The sequence below is a fragment of the Macrobrachium nipponense genome, chromosome 25 (assembly GCF_015104395.2).
Source record: "Macrobrachium nipponense isolate FS-2020 chromosome 25, ASM1510439v2, whole genome shotgun sequence".
NCBI classification, from domain to species: domain Eukaryota; kingdom Metazoa; phylum Arthropoda; class Malacostraca; order Decapoda; family Palaemonidae; genus Macrobrachium; species Macrobrachium nipponense.
Window position 1 is genome coordinate 12,269,465 of NC_087214.1, and position 21,029 is coordinate 12,290,493.

The 21,029-nt window shown below is 34.4% G+C and overlaps 1 protein-coding gene across 1 annotated transcript; it reads left to right on the top strand.

Annotated features, from left to right (window-relative positions):
* The first annotated feature begins 1,918 nt into the window (after positions 1 to 1,918).
* Positions 1,919 to 3,140, top strand: LOC135199161 (uncharacterized). The gene is made up of 2 exons (XM_064227059.1): positions 1,919 to 2,435; positions 2,724 to 3,140. Exons 1-2 carry the CDS (start codon positions 2,417 to 2,419, stop codon positions 3,050 to 3,052), a joined length of 348 nt encoding a protein of 115 aa, XP_064083129.1. The 5' UTR covers positions 1,919 to 2,416; the 3' UTR covers positions 3,053 to 3,140.
* The last annotated feature ends 17,889 nt before the right edge of the window (positions 3,141 to 21,029 follow it).

Consider the following 21,029-nt stretch of genomic DNA (forward strand, 5'->3'; position numbering starts at 1 on the left):
TTAACTCATTGCGTAAATAACGATATCGACTCTCGATTCTTAAAAATAAATGAATAAATAAATAACTTAATTTTTTTTTTTTAAGAAACACATCTCATTATAATTAATGGCAGTTTCACGATAATATATTATCAGGAATAGAATATGGAATGAAAATATAGATTTAGAAAGGCGATGATGAGGAAGAAACAATTTGGGTCTCAACACAAGGAGCTATGGATATCGCCCCAGAACAGAAGCATCACTCTTAAACAAAGGAAGATCTGTACTAAAATGTCTATAACTATAAACATTTCTTCAAGGATATAACTCAAATGGAGCTTTAAAAAGAGAGAGAGAGAGAGAGAGCGAGCATTTCCAATGCACACATTTTAAACTTCAAATGACAACTGTGCAATCGTGAACCAACCTCGACATTACGTAAGATCTTGGAACGTAAACATGCGGCCATTGCAAAGGGTGGAGAGAGCTTTGTTATGACGCCAATGAAGCAGACATCCTTGGAGTAGATAAAGCACTACTTTTGATTCGCCTGGTTGTGGGCATTAACTTTGATTTACGCTATTACCACGGTTAGGCATTGCAGGGTAGAAGCATTTCCCAGGAATGCAATGCACTTGTTCTCTTCAAGGGGCAGTAATACCCAGGGTTTCGAGTTCAGCTTTTGTACATTTAGCATAAAATTGTCTACAAATTCTGTAATTTAGTGATAAGTCGGCCTGTATCACAATTAATGCCCACCTCGCCCAACTGGTGCATACATAATCTGTTAACTTTCCATGACACTATCTTGTCATCTATGACATTTGTTGCATTATATTAAAGTAATTTAGTAGTACACATTATTCAATCTTGTAATTTCTCTCTACATGATAATACATTCAAAACAGACTCAAAATTATTATTATTAAATAACACTGACATTAATAAGTGATCTGTAAGAATAAATTACATTAACGAGTGTGTTTCTTTTTGTAATAATGACTGATATAAGGCAACGTAATTACAATTTATGTCCACTGTGTTATGATGATAGGGTTAATCCCTAGGTGACACAGACTGGATACCAAGGTGATAACACCTAGGTAGTGCATAAAATGCAAAGTAGAGTATAAAGACTTTGATACTGAGAAGGAAATTAAATATAAGGGGTTCAACAGGCTTTAGAGATAAAATTTACTACACAACCCCATGGCAAGACATGAAATCACTGTCTCAGCACATGGCTACATTGCATGATTATTTCTATTGTGTGAGACATATACGTGCTTCATTGGGTTCATTGGAAAGTGCTTTTCAAGAGCTTTTAACTGATGATAAATTTATCAAAATTTATATTTAAAAATTTGGAACAGTAGAGTAAAAAGCAAACCCAGTTAAAATGCATATCTGGATATCTTTATTTAAATCACTGCAGCGCCGTATTTTCTACATGCTTAGTTATATGCATTTAAAAGGGATTTTCAAGAGCTTCCCAATGAGCCTATATTGATTAAAATCGGTGGAAAATTGAGGACGACAGAGTTGAAAAAGTCGTCTGCAAGGCGATGCTGTAATAGCTTCATTCGGCGTCATCTCCACCCTTTCCTGTGGCGCCGCGCAGTGACAATCAGCGTTAATATATTTAACACGTATATCTATTCCATGTTTATAGTCCCATGCGTTAAGATGCAAGAAAAAACGAAAACGAAAAAACTCTACTTATTAAAGTAAGACAAACGAGCCTAATAATTATTGCAAGAGATGTGTTTCATGTAAAAACCACATTCCAAAATTATGAATTTACAATTAAAGGATAAAGAGTGATAGTTAACATTCAAATTTAATTTAATTTATGCTCAAATATCTTCATTGATTGCGATAACGTTTCTAAAAGATAAATAAGCTCTAAACTCCGTTGCTGAGAAGAGAAACAAAGCCAGGAAATACCAAAGTGGATTCATAAAGGTCAAGGAAAAGAGTATCCACAATGCATGTGTTTCATTTTGACCAAGTGCGTTAAAATTGTAAAATATTGTATATTTTCTCTGATAAAAGATAAAGAAAAGAAAAGTGCGCTAGGGAGACGATAATCCTCCAAGAATAAATCCGTTCACAGAGCAATTAAGGCTCAGAGGGAGAAGCCACGGTCAGCGTCCTAGATTTTGAGAAAGGATTATCACGGTCAATATACCAGTTGGGTCTACCGCATTATTAGGGGATTCAGAATTCACTGAGTAATGACCTTTGGGATTGAGATTCCATTAAGAAAACGACATCCGAAGGAAGAGAAAATGGCCTCAGGGTCTGACTGTTGGTATAAAACCTCGATGGCCGATGAAATTCTTATGCAGTCTGACCTGTGCTCGCTTGGTATCACCTTATACGGTCTCCCGTCTCCTTCTACAGGATTACTCTCCGAGTTCGAATTGGAAATATGGAGTGCGTACAACAAGGTAAATTTCGGATTCTTTTAAGACTTAGTACTATAGTAAGAAATATTACAGTGCATGGTGGTCTTAGCAATTCATTGCAATTTATTCATTAAGTGAATTATTTAATTCTACTATATAGACCTCTTGTTTCTTAGTGGTTACTGATACCTTTATTGAAACAAAGTGCTCCATATTATTGCAAACAATTTCTTAGGCCTAACATAGTCACGAGATATGTTTCATCTGCCTATTTTTTTATCAGTTTACTTTTCCCTTCATCGCCTAATAGTTGGTGTTGTTATTTTCCAGCAGCAGCAGTTGGAGGAGTGAAAGCTCCCGCGCAAACCGTCGGCGGCGTCTCCGACTGGAGGGAGGACGTTAGGCGAAGGGCGAAGAGGCCGAGGCAGACTTTGGCCGAAGAGGAAGCAAAGAGTCTTCGGCAGAAAAGAGGGAGACTCGATTATCTAGGGACTGACAAGGGACGAGGAGCCTTCAGCCTTGTCGACTTCCTGACTGCTCTGCCTCCGCCTCCGTCGCCAACCTTCTCCCCGCCGAAGGAGGAGGAACAGGAGGAAGAAACGGCACCTCCAGAAAAACCGTCTCTTCGAAGGCCGACCAGACGCCGGCTGGTGTTCTGATTTAATTGTGATTTTCATAAATCATTATCGTAATTACTTCATTTACTATTTATTTGATATTATATGTAAAAATGTCTCGCTAGATATATACCGATTTAATATATATGTTACACAAATGAATATGGATTTTTACTTAAGTTGCCTGAACAAAAAATAAATGAAAATAAGAGATGAGACATTGGAATACAAATGAGAGTTGGACATTGTGTAGAGCATATGACTTTTCTGCTTATTAAATAGATCTGATATTCCTTTATCACAAGCCATATCTATATGCCTGCATGTCGTCCGATCTATGCAAAAAATATAGTTGAAAAATGCAAAAAAATTGAACTGATAGATGGATGAATACCAAATTTGTCAACGCAATAAATAAATAATTACAATATTCAAATTGATATATAAATAAACAATCCAAAATAGAGATTATAGCTCTTATGTGAATATTTTCCAGACTTTGAGAATAACATTATGAATATTCCGTGGAACAAATAAAGAACAAACGGTTGTTATAACTGCCACCTATTGTCACAGTAGTATATAGAGTTTAAACGGTTGTTTGAAGTCCATATGGGAGAAGAAGTCATGAACTGAGTACAGACTTTAATTCTTCAGTCTAACGCTTACAGTTTACCGTGGCGGTAAGGAACCGGATACGTCGCTGCAGTATAGTGTTTAAACGTGAGCTTTTAACTAAAGGTCATTTCGACTTTATATCAGAGGAAATGCCATAGATTTTAATGGAGTACCATTTTCAGCTTATTGTTAGGCGAGTGCTAACTGAAATTTATCAACATGCATGTAAAAAAAACTCGGGTAACAAACCTAACATCTACGTAAATCCTCCGGAGCCATCACCCGGTACACATTCTATTTCATTTAATAATTCCGGTTTCGTTATTCCAGTAGTTTCCAGAACAAACTGGTGACATGTTCGGATTAGAAAGTTCGAATTCTGTAGCGTGGGAAAATGCGCAACTGTAATGCCTAAATCCAGCAAGTTTGTGTGTGGCCATAAATCAAATTGTATGCATAGGCCTAATCGACACCTTAGGAGGTGTGGTTGTTAAGTGCTCTGGAGTGAAGGATAATCCTTTACCGCGACTTTCAGGTATAAACACGAAATTACAGAAAAAAAAACTGCCTACGCTTGTGCACGGTATGTATGAAAATGTATAGCATTAAAACTTAGGTATAAGATATCGAGAGTAATGGTTACATAAATAAAATGAATTATAATAAAGCAGGTATTATAAATTTTGTTGATCCTGATTTGCCTGATTAATATGATACCAGTACACATTTCCGACGAATGCAAATTCAAACAGTGTATAGGATATATCAAAATTAGCGCTTTGTTATTATGCTAACAGGCCCACACTAAAACTTCTCTAACAAAAGCATTTTTTAACAGTAAATGGCACGGCTGATTCGTTACATCCTAATGTCATATTTATTGATTTTTTTATTTTACAAAATTTTCCTAATTGTCGTTATTAAATAACATATCATATCTGCAACATTAGTTATATTGTTATTTCGATATTCATCCAAACTACTACACTACACTACATTATGTTATGAAGAAGAGTATGGGACTTTGGAATACCGCGCAGTTTACAAGGAATAACATCTTTCTTCAAAACACTGCCAATAATAGCTGTATCCTAAATAAAGTTTCATTACAAATCTGTCATGCTTGGCTGAAGCTTTACCTTGAACAAAATTTGTACCATTCATGACCTGATCATATTTTTGAAGGCTATTACTGCCACCATTATTCAAAATTTCCAGTGCAACATCCACTTCCCATTGATGTCGAATTTTTTCCATTTCAGATTTTTATTCTTTTGATACTTTGAATAGATTATATTCTGCAACATCCATTTCACATCCTTTATCTAAATCATGAGCTATTTCAATCATATAGGTAAGGACTACCTCAGTGAGATTATATCCACATAACGCTCACATCACTCTCATTTGATCTTATGTCATGTATGAAATTCTTACATTTCTTAATCAAATCATCATCAGTAGGTGACCCAGAGTTCAGTGCAAGCAAAGCACTTTGGCTATCTACAAATCCAAAGTTTTTTCTTCATAGAAGCATGCTGGAGGCCCACATATATGGCATACAATTCAGCAGCAGTGCTAGAACGTCTACTGTCTGCTCGCTTAGATATTTTTACTTACGCACTAGTCCCATACTAAAATAATTCCCTTCTAACGATGCCACACACTGTTCGATTTTCAGCAACGGAACAATCACAATACGTATGGATGACCTTTTCCACTGGATGCTCTGATATTTTCTGGATAAACATTTGCTGTGATTTATGACGGATTACAATTTACTTTCTTTTCCTTGCTCGAGTCTATCCTTACAGCTATATCTCCCATAATCCAGGTCCTCAAAGAACAGTACTTTTGGCAAAGGAACACAAAATCCCTCAACTTCATATTCACACAATCTTTGACAAAGCTGCTTTGCATGTGCATATCTTTTGAAGTTGCCACTAAACCCACCAGTGTATTTATCAACAGCATTCTTTAGGTGAATATCACCACTAGTACTAATCCTCAAAGTGGAAATGGGTGTTAGGTCCATTACTCTGTTAGTGATGCTTGGGAGGTTGAGCTCCTTTCTCATGATCTTGATTCTTGTCTTATGGCAACGAAGTTCTGCAACTCTCATCGCTTCATTTGGAATGAGCTCCAAAGGCCCGAGTATGAGGCAAGGATAGGAGCTGAATGGTCTATTATACTTATCACTGTGCTTAGATATACAGATCTTATAACAAAAACTAGCACACCAACACGTTTTCATTAATGCGGCAAATTTTTTTTAAATTTTAACCTGGCTGTGCCTTGGGCTGTGCATATATTTTTGACAACTGATTTTGATAACTAACTTCAGTACTGAAACTAGCATGCATTCCTAAGTACTTATAACTATTAACTTTTTAAAGTTTTATTCCATTTAAGGTTCGTGACTGATAGTTTTTTCTGTTTTCCATTAACAGGCAGACCTAATGAAAGACACACAGTAGTTGACCAATTACTAACAACACATGATCCTCATTTCTACATTGAATCATTATGTCATCTGCATATACTATAACTTGTGGTTCTCCATAAAATTTATAAGAAGCTATCCTGTCCATAAGAATATTGAATAGCATAGGGCTGAGAACACCCCATTGTGGGGTACCCAATTCAAATCCTCTCTCCAGATCATGACCCTGAAACCAGACACTGGCCTTTGTTTGAAAAATAATCTGAAATCCACACTGATAACTTGCCTTTTATGCCTTTACTCAACACTTTCTAAAATGACTTTATTATTTGCCTTGTCAAAGGAATCCTTAAGGTCTACAAAAAGTCTACAATTAACTAAAGCATTAAGTAATCACACAATCTGTGGTGCCCGACAAACGACTTTGATGACATCTCATAGAATTGTATATAAACATATTGTGATGGTAAAGGAATTTTAAACAAACTAGTTTATGAACGATGATAAGATACTATAGGCCTAAATCAGAGAGAGAGAGAAATTTGTTATATATTAAAGCGTTCGTAGACATGCATGCAAAGCAGCCCTTCCCTTTTTCCCAGGCACCCACCCACCCCTTGCCACACTTTCTCTCTCTCTCTCTCTCTCTCTCTCTCTCTCTCTCTCTCTCTCTCTGAGGGTGCTGTCTAGTAAACGGCAATGTAGGAGACTCCGTTAAAAGGGTTCCAATCCTTTAATGACACTTCAATACAAAATTCACCAAGGTTTCAACCTCATGCAGGAGTTGAATGGACAAAGGCACTAGCCAATAATGAGCGAAGGAGGAGTTGCAGCTATGAATTTGGAAGGATCTTAAGTATAATGAATGATATTCCTTCACTTAAGCATACTTTTGTACACGTGCACAGCAAAATGCCTTAGCCATTATGTAATCGATAATCTATAGCATCTAGACTTTTTTTCAGTCATAAATTTGGTAGGTACGAAGCAAATAGACATATCACAGTGCTTACCTAATTTTATTTAATTTTTTTTTACATTTCCATAGTTAATTTTACATTTCCTTAATATTTAAGTAATCTCATAGATTTCCATTTATAAGGTACAGAAATTTTTTAATAGAGTATTTTCTTTATTTTACAAGAGCTACATTACACCAGAAAGAAGATGCCAAGAAGAGGAAACCTCCAACGCCAGAGAATTTGTCCAAAAAGCAGAGTCAAGACGCCATCCTCCCAGCGCCTACCTATCCAACCTACTCCTCAATTACTCCAGACTACAGCAGACTCCCGGCTCTCGTCTACTCCCAGATTACTCCGACCTGCTGCCCTGAAGGAGACCAAGTCTGGAGGGAGCGGTGACTCTAGAGACCGCCGGAGGGAGGAACTCCAAGGGGTCAGGAGGCGTCTGCTTCAGTCAACAATAGTTTGTCAACATTTTGTTCTGAAGCTCTACTGCTATTTTATTGTCGACGATGCTAACCGTTGGAAGAAAAATAAAATTTTATTTCTAATAAAGCCTAGGAGCAAGTTAAGGATAGTGATTATCTAATAGACTTGAAAGAAAGGAAGAAAAAACGTTAGTTTCAAGAAATATGAGGCTAATGATTATGCAACAGACTTGCAGCGGAATGACTCATTCGAGCGAAGAAAAAGGTCTTGAAATCAAACTGAAAAAACCCGACACGTTCATGGAAAGCTAATCTTTTTCAAGACTTTAAGAGAGAGAGAGAGAGAGAAAAAAAAAAACTCTTCGAAGGAGGAATAAGTCTAAAATCAGAATTAGAAGCTTCTGCCAATGATGCAATAACAAAGTCTGGAAAGCAGTTTCATTAATTTATTAGTATAAATGAAACATATAATTCAGAACGTAAAAACACTTGAAAGGAATGTGTGTTTAAGGTTTCAAGGGATGAAAGTCTACGATTTTAAACTATGTGATTGTGAGCATAGGATTATTTTGAGGTTGTCTGGGATTTTAACCTGTGACTATATATATGTATGTATATACTTTTTTGAGTTTTCAGCTATTTGAGCCTAGGATTTTATTCTTATTTCATATATCTAGACCTACAGTTTGATTGATAAAGTCTATACAGTAATAATTGTTGAATTTGTCCCAACCTATTTTTTGTATATCAAGTTATGAAATATAGAGATTCACTGAGAATCAGTATTTTAAGTTAAAGAATTTCGCAATTGCATTGAATTATGCAGCTTCTTTAGCCAACTAACCTACTGAACAAAATAAAAGGACCTTTCTTAGCAAGTGCTACACAAGTAAAATCTTTAACAATTTAAGAGTGTATGATTGGGCACATATCTCCAGTGAGGGTATGCAGGTGATGATACTGTTCACACCGTCATGGCACATGCCCCAAAATCGTGATCCACTGTCACTATGTTGTGAGAGTAGTGTGACCTCGCGCCCACACACCCATCTCTGCCAACTCTTACCCAGGGTACCTTGCTCTTACCCAGCAGCTCGAAGCTTAAGTGTTCAACAGCACCAAAAGTGGCAACTGTAAATTGAACATTTCATTTAGATTATTTGTTGAATTTCATTATAAAGTTAAATTTGCAAAATCTGAATTAAAAAAAAAAAAAAAAAAAAAAAAAAAAAAAAAAAAAAAAAACCTCACCACTAAGCTTCTCAGATTTCTCCAGTTCTCCCATTTTGCAACGGAAAAATGATAAAAATAATTATTACAACATTGTAATTTAAATGGACTCAATTAGCGAGAATTAAAATAATTCAACGTGAAATCCTGGAAAACAGAAATTTAAATAAAAAAATATTTATAGAATCAAACCCTGGCATAATATTAATCAATGAAGACGATATGAAACTATGAAAATGTTTGGGTGTAATATATAAATATGCAAGACTCCGCTGATGAAGTCTTTGCAGGAATAGCAATAGCAATCAGGAATAATATTAGACAAAATAGATTTCCAAGACGACATTTTAGCAGTCCAGATTCAAACTAGCAAAGGACCGATAGTGATCACGACAGGTTAACAGCCGCCAAGGAGACATTATTTCCCACTTCCGGAGGTCATGAGTTAATGAGCAGGAGAGAACCAACCTATCTCATTGCGGATCTAAATTCCAGACACCAACTATTTGGATAAAGGTAATTTAATTACACAGGTCAAGAAATAGATTGATAAATAAAAGATGTATTCACTTAGGACCTGATTTTGATACTTCCGTACCAATAACAGAAAAGGAAAGCCAGATATAATATTAGGCAATAACGAAATTCACCTCAGTATTGCCATTACGAAAGGACCAGCAACCTCCTTTGATCATATACCAATGGTAATCACATTGTCAACTAATCCACTAAATGATTCCATCCTTAGAAATACAAAATATAAAAAGAGCAAGTTGGGAAAGCTTCAAAAATGAAATAGAAGGGAAAATGAGTAGACAAACAAGAATAAATTCAACTAAAATATAAATAAAAGAAATAGTAGAAAAAGAACTTTAATGGTACAAAAATATAGACACAGGAAGCTGTAATAAATCACATACCAATACGTAAATAAATACGCTACACTTCCACACCCTATTAGTAGTGGCAAGTTAAAATTAATACAATGGCACTACAACATCCTAAATACAATACTTATAACAAGTTGAAACAGCACAATGAGAAGATGTTTATCACTACAAGAGCAGTTAGTACAAGAAAACTCCAAGATTGTATCATCAAAATTCGGAAGACCTAATAAAAAATACACATACATTACAATAACCTAATAACTCCGTTTCAAGAAGGATGGGAAGCAAAACTAATAAATCACTATACAAAGAACAGGAATGAGAAAATGTATGATGATTAAAAGAGGATAACCAAAATTTCGACAACCAACATGAGACAATAGCTTAGGAATTCAATGAACACCACAGAACAAATCCGCACCATGCAGTTGATATTAGCAAACTCGATGAAGACTGCCCACTAACAAGGAAAATAAGAGTTACGGAAAAATAAATCAACAATTTAAAATCTTAAACTAGGCACTAGTTGAAAAATAAAAGATAAAATTGGGGTCACACAATGGAACATTTTCCAGTCATATTCAAGAATGCAATAATGATTTAAATACCCAAACCAGGAAAAGATACTTGTCTCAACGAGAATTATAGACCAATATCCTTACTAAAAATATTTGGTAAAATATTTTTAAAAAATAATTAACAACAGATTAAGGTTGTTCCTTGAAGGTAATCAACTACACAAGATGAATAAAAATGGATTTAGAAAAGGAAGAGGAACCCAGATTGCAATAGCAACAATAAATGAGAGAATTGCACTATCATCACAAAGAAGAAAGTACTTATTCAACCTATTATGTAGAGATACATAGCCAAGGCATTTGGCAAAGTAAGGATACAAGGAATTCAATACAAAATATTACATCTGAACCTTCTAGGCATTTGAGAAAATACTATGTAACTTCATCAAAGATCGAACAATAACAATCATTTCACAAAACTACGTAGGGAATCCATTCCCGCTCCTAAGTGGAGTCCCACAAGGATCTGTACCCAGTCCAACATTATTCATAGTATTATATATACATCAAATGTGACTCCACAACCAGAGTACTGTACTGATGTCTGCTTTGCAGATGATATAACTCAAATAGTTATACACCAAGAAAAACGTACACGCAGAAGGGATCCAACTTTGAAAAGACAAGTAGCACAAAAAAACAATGGGCCAAATTGAAAGAATAGATTAGTTGAAAAAAAAGTGGAAAACAGACAAATAAATCCAAATTCCAACTGGTATCACTATCTGCATGCAAACTTGCACAAATATTAGACCAACAACCACTTAATTTGACTAAAAGCGCAAGAATAGCTACTATAGGAATGCAATTCGGACAAAGTGGAATATAAAGACGTGCAAAAACACTGAGAATAGCAAGAACACAAAATACAAAGCTAAAAAGTGTTAGGAATATGAACACAAATATAAAAATCCATTTCTACATAAGTCTAATCAGACCAAAAATGGAATATTCACCAATACCCACGTGCTTAGCATCGACCCCAAATATAAGTGCATTAAAGAAAGAAAAAAAAAAGATATCAGGGTCTGTAATGAGAAACAACCAAGGATATGATGATCTGAATATAGATCAAATACACAACAAATACAAAGTAAATGCAATTAATCAGATTATATATACTGGCAACCAGTATATAGTTCAGTGCAATAGTGAATTGACAGAAGAATCTGAGGCAGAAGAGAGAAACTACCCAAACAACAAAGAACACAGATGGTAGAGAAGAATGTCTTCATATATCCATCGCGATGAACCTCAACCATTATACTATTAAGAAAAGTTTTATGAAAAATTAATATGCAGAATTTACTAAGTTAATATAATGTAAAATCACTACGATAGGTTAACATTAAGGTTAAAATTAGAAAATAAGAACTTTAGCCTATTAGAATTCTACTACTTAAATAAAATTTCAAATATGTAATCTGTACAATTCACCATGTTAATATAATGTAAGGTCGTTATTATAGTATGTTAATATTAAGGCCATAATTAGAAAAATTGTGCCCTTACCCTAATAAATTTGTCGATAAACCACACCTTACATTACTCCTACTAATACTTAACTTTCTACACTACTCCCTACCAAGGAGAGAAGAAGAAGACAGTCACAGGAGCCTTTGTTTACTTTCGTTCTGTACTTTGGTCTTTATTTTTTTGGTGATGTGATGTACTTGAGCACTGATAACAATGCATGGAGCATCGTGAAGTGATGTGAGTACACAGACTTAGGTGGAAACTTTTATAAGTACGGGAATAGTGCTAAATAAACAAAAATAGACGGAATTTGGAAAGTTGTTTTTTACCCCGAAGCGTTTGGCTTGGGGAAGGTCCGTTTTCTATGAAATTTTACCTGATCTCTCTCTTGTTTTATGAGATACAGTGCTAAAACAACTTGGATTCGTTTCCAAGCTTTTTAAGGAGAAAAAGGACTCCATTGGTCTACAATTCCTGGGAGGTTATATGTCCATCGAAAATGTATGTATTGTGTTAATCAGAGAATTTAAACTTTATATTGCTGACATTTTGGGTGTACAGAATGTAAGCAGGAATAAAGTAGTTAAGTTTAGCTCAGAGAACAAGTTCTTGGAAATAGCAAGGCAATTTGAGGATAAGCAAATTAAGATAAATGAGGTAGATAGTGTGAAAGTTGTGAATATAAGTACCTCGTATACATATGTATCGATAAGGAATGCACCATTTGAATTGTCTGATGAATTGATAATAAATATTATGAGCATATATGGAAAAGTGGATTCAATAAGAACCAACAGATTCAGTATGGGACCCCTGAAAGGCCTGCTGAATGGGATACGGACAATAAAGATGAAGATTAGAGACAATATCCCTTCATCGATAAGTGTATCTGGTTTTAACTTAAGTATATTATATAATGGGCAGAAAAGAACCTGTTACAGATGCGGACAAGAAGGCCATCTAGTGAAAGATTGTAACATCGATATTATGGAAGGAACTAGTATGTGGAATGAAAAAGACTTTCCTGACATAAGCAGGCAAAGAAATGATAATAAATCAGAGAAGGATAATGGTGATAACAGAGAACAAACAAGAGAAGGAAATAACATTGAGGGACAAGAGGTAAATGATAGCCAAAGAGGAATTGATATTAGTGAAGATGAAACCGATGTATACACAAATAATGCAGCTGACAAAGGTCCAAGAGGAAATACTCAGGAAAACCAAGAAGGAAAAAAATAAATAAGGAAGAAGGATTAGAGGAGGGGAATGAAGATTATCGAATGAGTGAAGACAGTGGCGACGAGATATGTGCTCCTTTGCGGTTATCTCCTGATGAAATTGTGCAAGTAGAAACAGGAGGAGAAGATGTGCACAATGAAGAATTTATAAACGGAAGAAAGGTGGAATACGAAGACAACATGCAAATCGTAACCGAAGAAATAGTCAACAGTGAAGAAGACGAGCAAATGTCAACGGAAAAACTTCATAAAGAAGGAAAGGGTGAAGGTGAAAATGGTATGGATGTTGAATCTATGAGGAATATTCCTGAGGAAACCTTAATAGGGAGTGGAAAGAGAGGCAACAATACAACTAACGAAAAGGTTAATAAGAATAGGAACGGAGATAAAATTCAAATACCAATACGACAAAAATGGCAAGCAACTGTTAACGACAGTTCAGGTGAAAAAATTACCATTAAAAAGGACAATGGACAGAAAAACTTAAAAGTATTGAAGAATAGCGAAGGAGAATGTTTCGTTTTTCCTGAGTTGTCAAACCCCTTAAATGAAAGCCAGAATATGTTTGTTGATAATGTAGTAGATCAGGGTCTATTTAGTGATCAGAACTCTGGTAGACACAAACATGAGGATGATGATAATAGTAATGGTAAAAATAAATATTCTAAACTGGCTAAAATAGATAAATAATTACTATGAGATTCAGGGCCTCTGTAACACGGTTTTTTCGCAATAACTTTTTATCTATGCATTTCATAAATATAACACTTATTCAGAATACATATTATATCAACACTAAATTTTTGAGTGTATTCTGCTACGTAGGTTGAATAAATTTGGTACTTATAATGTAAAAAGTGACCTTTTTTTTTGAAGAACAGGCCAACTTACTCAGAGAAAAGGTTTCGAACGCACTCGTTACGTAACTTATGACATCATTTCTTCCCTCTTTCTCGATGGATGATTGGCATACGTAACGAAGGCTAAACTCTGGCAACAAATGACATACAAATTTAAATACAAGCAAAGCAGTACACCTTTATGAACTCTGGAACCTCTCCACTGATAATTGTCATAATGAACAAACCAACAAAATATGTTATTAAATACAAAAACACTTCGATTATTAGTCTAACTCCCAAAATAAGTTTCCAAAGAAATTACAGTCTACTTTATAGGTCACAATCACATTGACAAGATGTAGGGAATAGTTGGTAATTACCAAAAACATAGTAGACAAGCTTGATTTGATAACTGCTATATCCAATGTCAAGCAATTTTTATTTATTGGCTATCTACCTATTTACTGAAAAAAAAAATAGCCGGTACCGTATATTGGCTTTAAACCTTCACCAATAATTATCGTCAGAATGGTGACTTCATGAGGCTCCAACCCACTTTTTCTTTTCGCCTCGTTATAATTCAGGATAACACTGAAGGCTACCATGGGCATTGTTGGATTAGAAAATTTAACTTCTGGCTATAAAAACTAATTTCTCGAGTAGTTGTAAGAAGTGCTAAATGATCCTCAAGGATCCCAGCAGATGGTCTAAACGTTATTACTGCTATACTGTTGCGGCACTACTGCTACAGTAGTATTACTACGCTAGCACTGATACCCCACCCACATCTATGTATCGTTCCGCCATTCATAAAGTCTTTGGGTTTCAGAGCCGATGGAATTTCTGTCTGGTGGATGGGCAGGGCAACATTTAGTCAAAAGGTGTTTGTTTACCTTGCTTACGTAATGAATGTTTTTCGACTCTTGGCTCGTAATCATTGGCCATGGCGTCGGCTAGATCATTTTTACTTTATAAAAATTAAAACTATCGGGTTTAGGTTATTGATAATGCTGACAGAATTTGTGTGTGGTTGTAAAATATACATATGTCAACTTTCAGCTACATCCGATGTTTTGATAAGGAGCAAAGTCCAAAAAACCGTGTTACAGAGACCCTGAATCTCATAGTAGTATGTATTTAATTTAATATATCCTTAAAAATGGCTTAAGTCACTGCTTCATTAAATATCTGTGGTTTAAATGAGCTTAATAAGCAGTTGAAAGTAAAGATGTTAGTTGATCAATATAAAATTGATGTATTATTTCTTCAAGAACATAATATTAGAGATGTGAATAGGATAAAATATTTAGAGGACTACTTTGAGGTTGTGATGAATATGCCTACTAGCTTTAAAGGTGGTACGTGTTTTCTGTTTAATAAAAAGTCCAATATTTCAGTTATTAACAGTGAAAAGGATGACACTGGAAACATATTATTTACAAGGATACGGTATAATGATATAAACCTCTCCTTATTGAATGTATACGCACTATCAGGCTCAAGTAAAAAGAGAGAGAGGGAGAACTTGTTCTCTGTGGATATTTTGTATTATTTAAGGAACAACATATCAAATTTGATTTTTGCTGGTGACTTCAATTGCGTACTTTTGGGTAGAGATGTTAGTACAGGTAATGAGAGGTATGTATCAAAAGGTCTTAAATCTTTAGTACAGCATTTGGGATTGAAAGACGCTTGGTTTTCATTGAACAATATTCCCGAATATACGTACATTCTAGGTAATTATGCTTCAAGAATTGACCGAGTGTATGTGGCTGACTTGTATAGTAATATTAAGAATTGTAAAAATATCCCATTGTCTTTAACAGACCATAATATGATATTAACTGAATTTCAGCTGAATAATCGTTGTAAAATAGGTAGAGGAATATGGAAGCTAAATGTTTCATTATTGGAGAGGGACGACTTCCTGGAGAAATTTGAAAGATTATGGCACTTTTTAAAAAAGGAAAGAATTAAATACTCCAACATTATGGAATGGTGGGATACATTTGTGAAACCAAAATTAAAAGTGTTCTTCATAAGACTGTCTAAACAAGCTATACAAGAGAAGTATGGCACACTAAAATTTTTGCAAAATTATCTTGAATACTTATCAAGTAAAGCCTCTGTAGGTTACAATAAATTTGAAGAGATGAAGGCTATAAAAGATAGAATTAAATCAATAAAAGATGAAATATGTGAAGGTATAAAAATTAGGTTAAAGACAGAAGAGAGAATAAAAGGAGACAGATTATCTGCAAATTTATTAGGTAAAGAGAAACTCAGAGGGAAGCGAAATAGTATTAGGCAACTGAGGTTAGAAAGCGGTGTGACGTTCGACAACACATGCGATAGTCTGTCACGTAAAGGATCACTATGAAAAACTGTTCACAAAGATAAATACTGATGAACAGCTACAAGATAGTTTCCTTAATTGTATAGGGAGCCCAATAACTGATGAGGACAATGAAATGTTATGTAGAAAGGTATCTGTTGATGAGGTATTAAATACGTTAAATATGATGAATAAAGGCGGAACTCCCGGTGAAGATGGTCTTCCTCTGGAATTCTATTTAAAGACATGGAATGTAATTAAGTCAGAGTTCTCTGAAATGATTAAGTTTGCGATAGATTTAGACCTTGAATTAGGAAAAAGCCAAAAAAAGAGTATCTTGAAATTAGTACCTAAAAGTGGTGATTTATTGTGTTTAAAAAACTGGAGACCTATTTCTTTACTGAATACGGATTACAAATGCATGGCCAAAATTTTGGCTAATAGATTAAAAAGTGTTCTTCATAAAGTTATATCACGAGAACAGTTTTGTTCGGTTAAGGGAAGATCAATAGTGAAATGTAATACTCTAATTAGGGATGTAATTTATTATGCAAATGAAAATAATTTGGATTGTGCTCTAATTAACCTGGAGTGGAGTAAGGCTTTTGTTAAAGTTAATTTTAGATTCATGTTTAAAACACTCTCACGGATGGGTTTTAGTGAGTTGTTTATCATGAAAATTAGAATGTTATATACTGACTGGATGCTTAAGTGCAGTTTGTGTAAATGGGATTGTTAGCGGTTTTTTTCCTGTTGAGAGATCCATAAGGCAAGGATGTCCTATGTCAATGATAGCATATATATTGTTTCAAGAATCTTTATACAGAACAATTAAACAAAGCAATGAAATTGTGCCAGTGAACCTCCCTAATGGGTTCCAGTGTTCTGTTGTAGGTTTTGCTGATGACAGCTCAGTTTTTATTAGTAAAGAAAGAAGTATTCAAGTAGTTTTTAGTATAATAAAGCAATTTGAGCTAGCTACTGGTGGAGAACTAAATAGAGATAAAACTTGTGTCATGGGTTTAGGTAATTGGAAGGACAAAAATATATGGCCACTTGATTGGATACAACAGAAAATAAGTGTAAGGTACTAGGCATATTGATAACCAATGATTATAAGGAAATGGTAGATGAAAACTGGGATGCTTTAATCAATAAAGTTAAGGTAAAAATAAATATGCGTTCAACTCGATACTTGTCTTTATATCAAAAGTCTATTCTTGTAAATGCATTTATTTTAAGTAAAGTCTGGTACATGTGTCATGTATTTCCATTAGGGAAAGAGAAAGCAAAAATTATAGAACAATCTGTTTCCCGGTATTTGTGGTGTGGAACTTAACAACCAATTAAAAGGGATTCCTTGTATCTGCCAAAAACAGAAGGTGGTATTGGGGTTATTAATGTGTTTTATAAAGCAACAGCTATTCTAACAAGTACATTCTTGAATATTATGTTATTTGATAGTTATGGACGAGAATTAGCCTTATATTACACATGTATTAGAATAAATTTGTTGTGGGTTGTAGAAGATTGCCTTAATATGTCTTATGTTGCTACTCCTTTTTATAATATCATTATTGGTAATGTAAGGAAATTATTAAGAATGCCTAATTTTCCATACGTCAAAAGTAAGAATATTTATCAGTATTTGATGCCAACCCATAAGCCCATTGTAACTGAGAGATACCCGTTGCATAACTGGGGTAATATATGGAGTAACCTTGTATGCAAATTCGTTGACCCCGATCAAAGAAGTATTATGTATAGATTTTTGTATGAATCTTTGGCTACTAAGGACAGACTGAAGATATTGAATATTGCTAATAATAATTTTTGCAATAAATGTATGGAAAATGAAAATCATCTACATATTGTCTATTTTTGTAAATATGTTAAAAATGTTTGGAAGTGGTTCCAGAATTTCATTGAAGAAGTATGTGATATAAAAGTTCAGTATCCAATAAAAGTATTGATGTTGGATTTCGATTATAAAGAAAAGAGGAAGAAAAATACATTAAGTATACTTATTATTGAGTATGTAAATTGTTTGTGGTACAGCAGAGACGAGGTGTTACCAAGTCAAATAATTTCAATATTAAAATGTAAAATAAATTACACAAAATGGGTATTATCAAATGCATATGAACTTCAAAAACATTTCACAAGTAAGTATGTGAATAATATTTGAATTCATATAATTAATGTACTTAATATGTAATATTATTGATATAATTATGAATTTTTTAAAAATAATTAATTGATAATTGTAATAAAATATTAATTTTAAAAAAATACCTCGTTCAAGGTAAGAGCACTTGATTTATGTACTTGCATCCTTTCAAATAGTAGCGCTGTGCTCCTGGCTAAGGCGAAATGTTCTCGTTAAATAACTCGACATTTCATACTAGACAAAAAGAAGGAAAAGGCGTTCTCAGGTAAATTGCTTTAAGAAGAAAGCCCTTTCCTGAAATGAAATTCCATAGTTTTCAAACTGAGTTAGTTTAGTTCAAAACAATTACTAAGAAAGAATAGAAAAGAATTTCACAAAAGAGTACATTGCTGTTTTTGAGTAGCTAGTATGAATTTTGTAAGTAATAGTACAATTATTATCTAGTGTTACAATTATTACCTAGTGTTTAAAAAAATGATTAAAAGCCTAGTTAAAAAAGAAATCCATGGTTATTTGTATATATTGTTGGTAACATTTTTTGTAATATTTTATAACATCCTACTTATGTAAATGATATGTAATAATTTTATAATAATAAAAAAAAAAAACTTGGGGCAGCAGACCAAGAAGACATTTTTTCTAACTATACAAACCGCCGGTCCTTTGCAATAGGAATTACTTGAGTTGAAGCCTGGACGCGGCCGCTGAATTTTCAAACAAGGCAGTAACGGAAGTCAACTACTGTCCGGTCGTTGGCTATGCCAAGACCACGGTTGGAGAGAGAGAGAGAGAGAGACGCAAAGTTTTAGGTATTTATAGTACAGAGAGGTTATAATTATTTCTATTCTACGGAAATGGTAGAAAGTGCGTTTACGTACGTGTTATAAGAGAGAGAGGGGGGGGGGGCGTTAATAATGTTATTATTGTTACTATTATTATCATATTGATAATAGTCTCATTCAGTAGAAGTGTCCGAAGCAGAGAAATTGTTTTATAAAGTAGAAATGTCCGAAGTTGATTAACCGGGTTATTATTAGTATATATATATCTATATATATATATAGATATATATATATATATAAAGCCGAAAAGTGGACGATTGGGCCGAAAGCAATATCATAATGGGAGGAAAATTTCATTTGAACATGGGACTCATACTCATCGCTATAAACTAATCTCTGTCTTGCCAACGAGTGGGGTACGTTTTACATATTCGAAGAGTATTACTTTACATTGGACTGTGGTTATTCCAATGGCTCTAGATGGGATTTGAACCGTTTTAAATATTGGTTTCGTTAAAAGCGAGTTTTTTTTTTCCCCAGTGACGAACTATGCAGGCATGAATAGCTAGCCACTAAACGACGAAGTTGATAACGAAAAGTCTTCAGAACGTACCCAAAGAAGCCACTGGGACAACTAGACTCCCATGAAGTTGAACTATGCAGCTTAGACATCAAGATAGGTCATACTCTTGTGAACTGTGTAAGAAGTCATGTAAATCTGAGCCATTTGAATCGCCACATTAAAAAAGTCCCACATGCCTAAAGAGAAAATACAGAGAGAAGGGCATAGCTGTCGAAGTTTCTGAAAGTAAAAGGGATGAGTGCAATGTGCAAGTAGATGACAATGATGTTTGCCCAAAAACTGATGTTAGTCTGGTTGGAAATGGACAAAAGGAGCATGTTAACGCAAGAACATTAGAGAAATCTAACCAGGATTTGGGTAATACAACTGTTGAATACAAGGAGAATATGAGATTAGACAGCGTTAAAGTGAAAAAATTATCCTCAGGCAGGGTCACTTCTCGGAAAAAGTAATCCATTGAATAATGTAAAGTCTTGTAGTGTTCCTGAGAGATGCAGTGATGTAGAAGTAATAAATTCTTTGGACTCGGATTTTGTTTTAGAAACAGATCTGACAAATGATATGCACAATAGTAAAATAAGAGAAAACAAGGAAAAAGGATTTATGAAATTACCACAAACCTCTGTTGCGCCTATAGTAACTATAGATTGATATTGCTATTGAGAACAAATTTTTTTATACAGTACTATAGTACAATAATTTGTAGCATAGAGGTAATGTAAACATGTTGGTGTTTATAATAGTTTAATATGCAGCGTAGAGGTATATAATGTAAAAATTTTAGTGTCAACTAGTTAAATTTACAGGCTGTATGGCCTTGGTACTCTTATCCAAAAAAGTTTAAGTCTTGGTTTCTCTTACTTGAAGCTTGTATGAGCAAGCATAACATAGGATGCAAGTCGAGTTTGGTTTCCCTTTAGTGACCTACCCTTAATCAGTAACAGTTGCAAGGTTTGTCGTCTGTGTTTTTGGCAGGAGCATAATTTTTCTCGCAGGATCTGCTTCCCAAAAAGTGCCAATTTTACCTATTTTTTAGCATTAAAGCCTTAATTCTTAAGCTGCATTCCACTTTTGTATTTATTCTCCTTTATATTCTCTTCTAAATTTTGGTGTAACTCCATTCTCATGACTAGTAGCACTTCACCAGACAGTTATAATGTTAGGAACTGTGTTGGAAAAAAAATGTGACAGCATTATTTTCACATAGAGGAGGAGGAGAAGAACGCGACGTGCTGCTTTTGAGCTCCGCTTATTTCTTCGTATTCTGGACGCCCTAAGTAACCTAGAGGCATCAGCTTGGACAGAACGTAAATATACTGTATCTACGTACATCAGAGATAAAAATGTTGTTGCTAATGAATGGTCAGTCAAAATGAAGCAGGGAGGGAAACTCAAGTTGAAAAAGAACAAGAACCGAAGGACAGATAATGCCAAGAAGAGA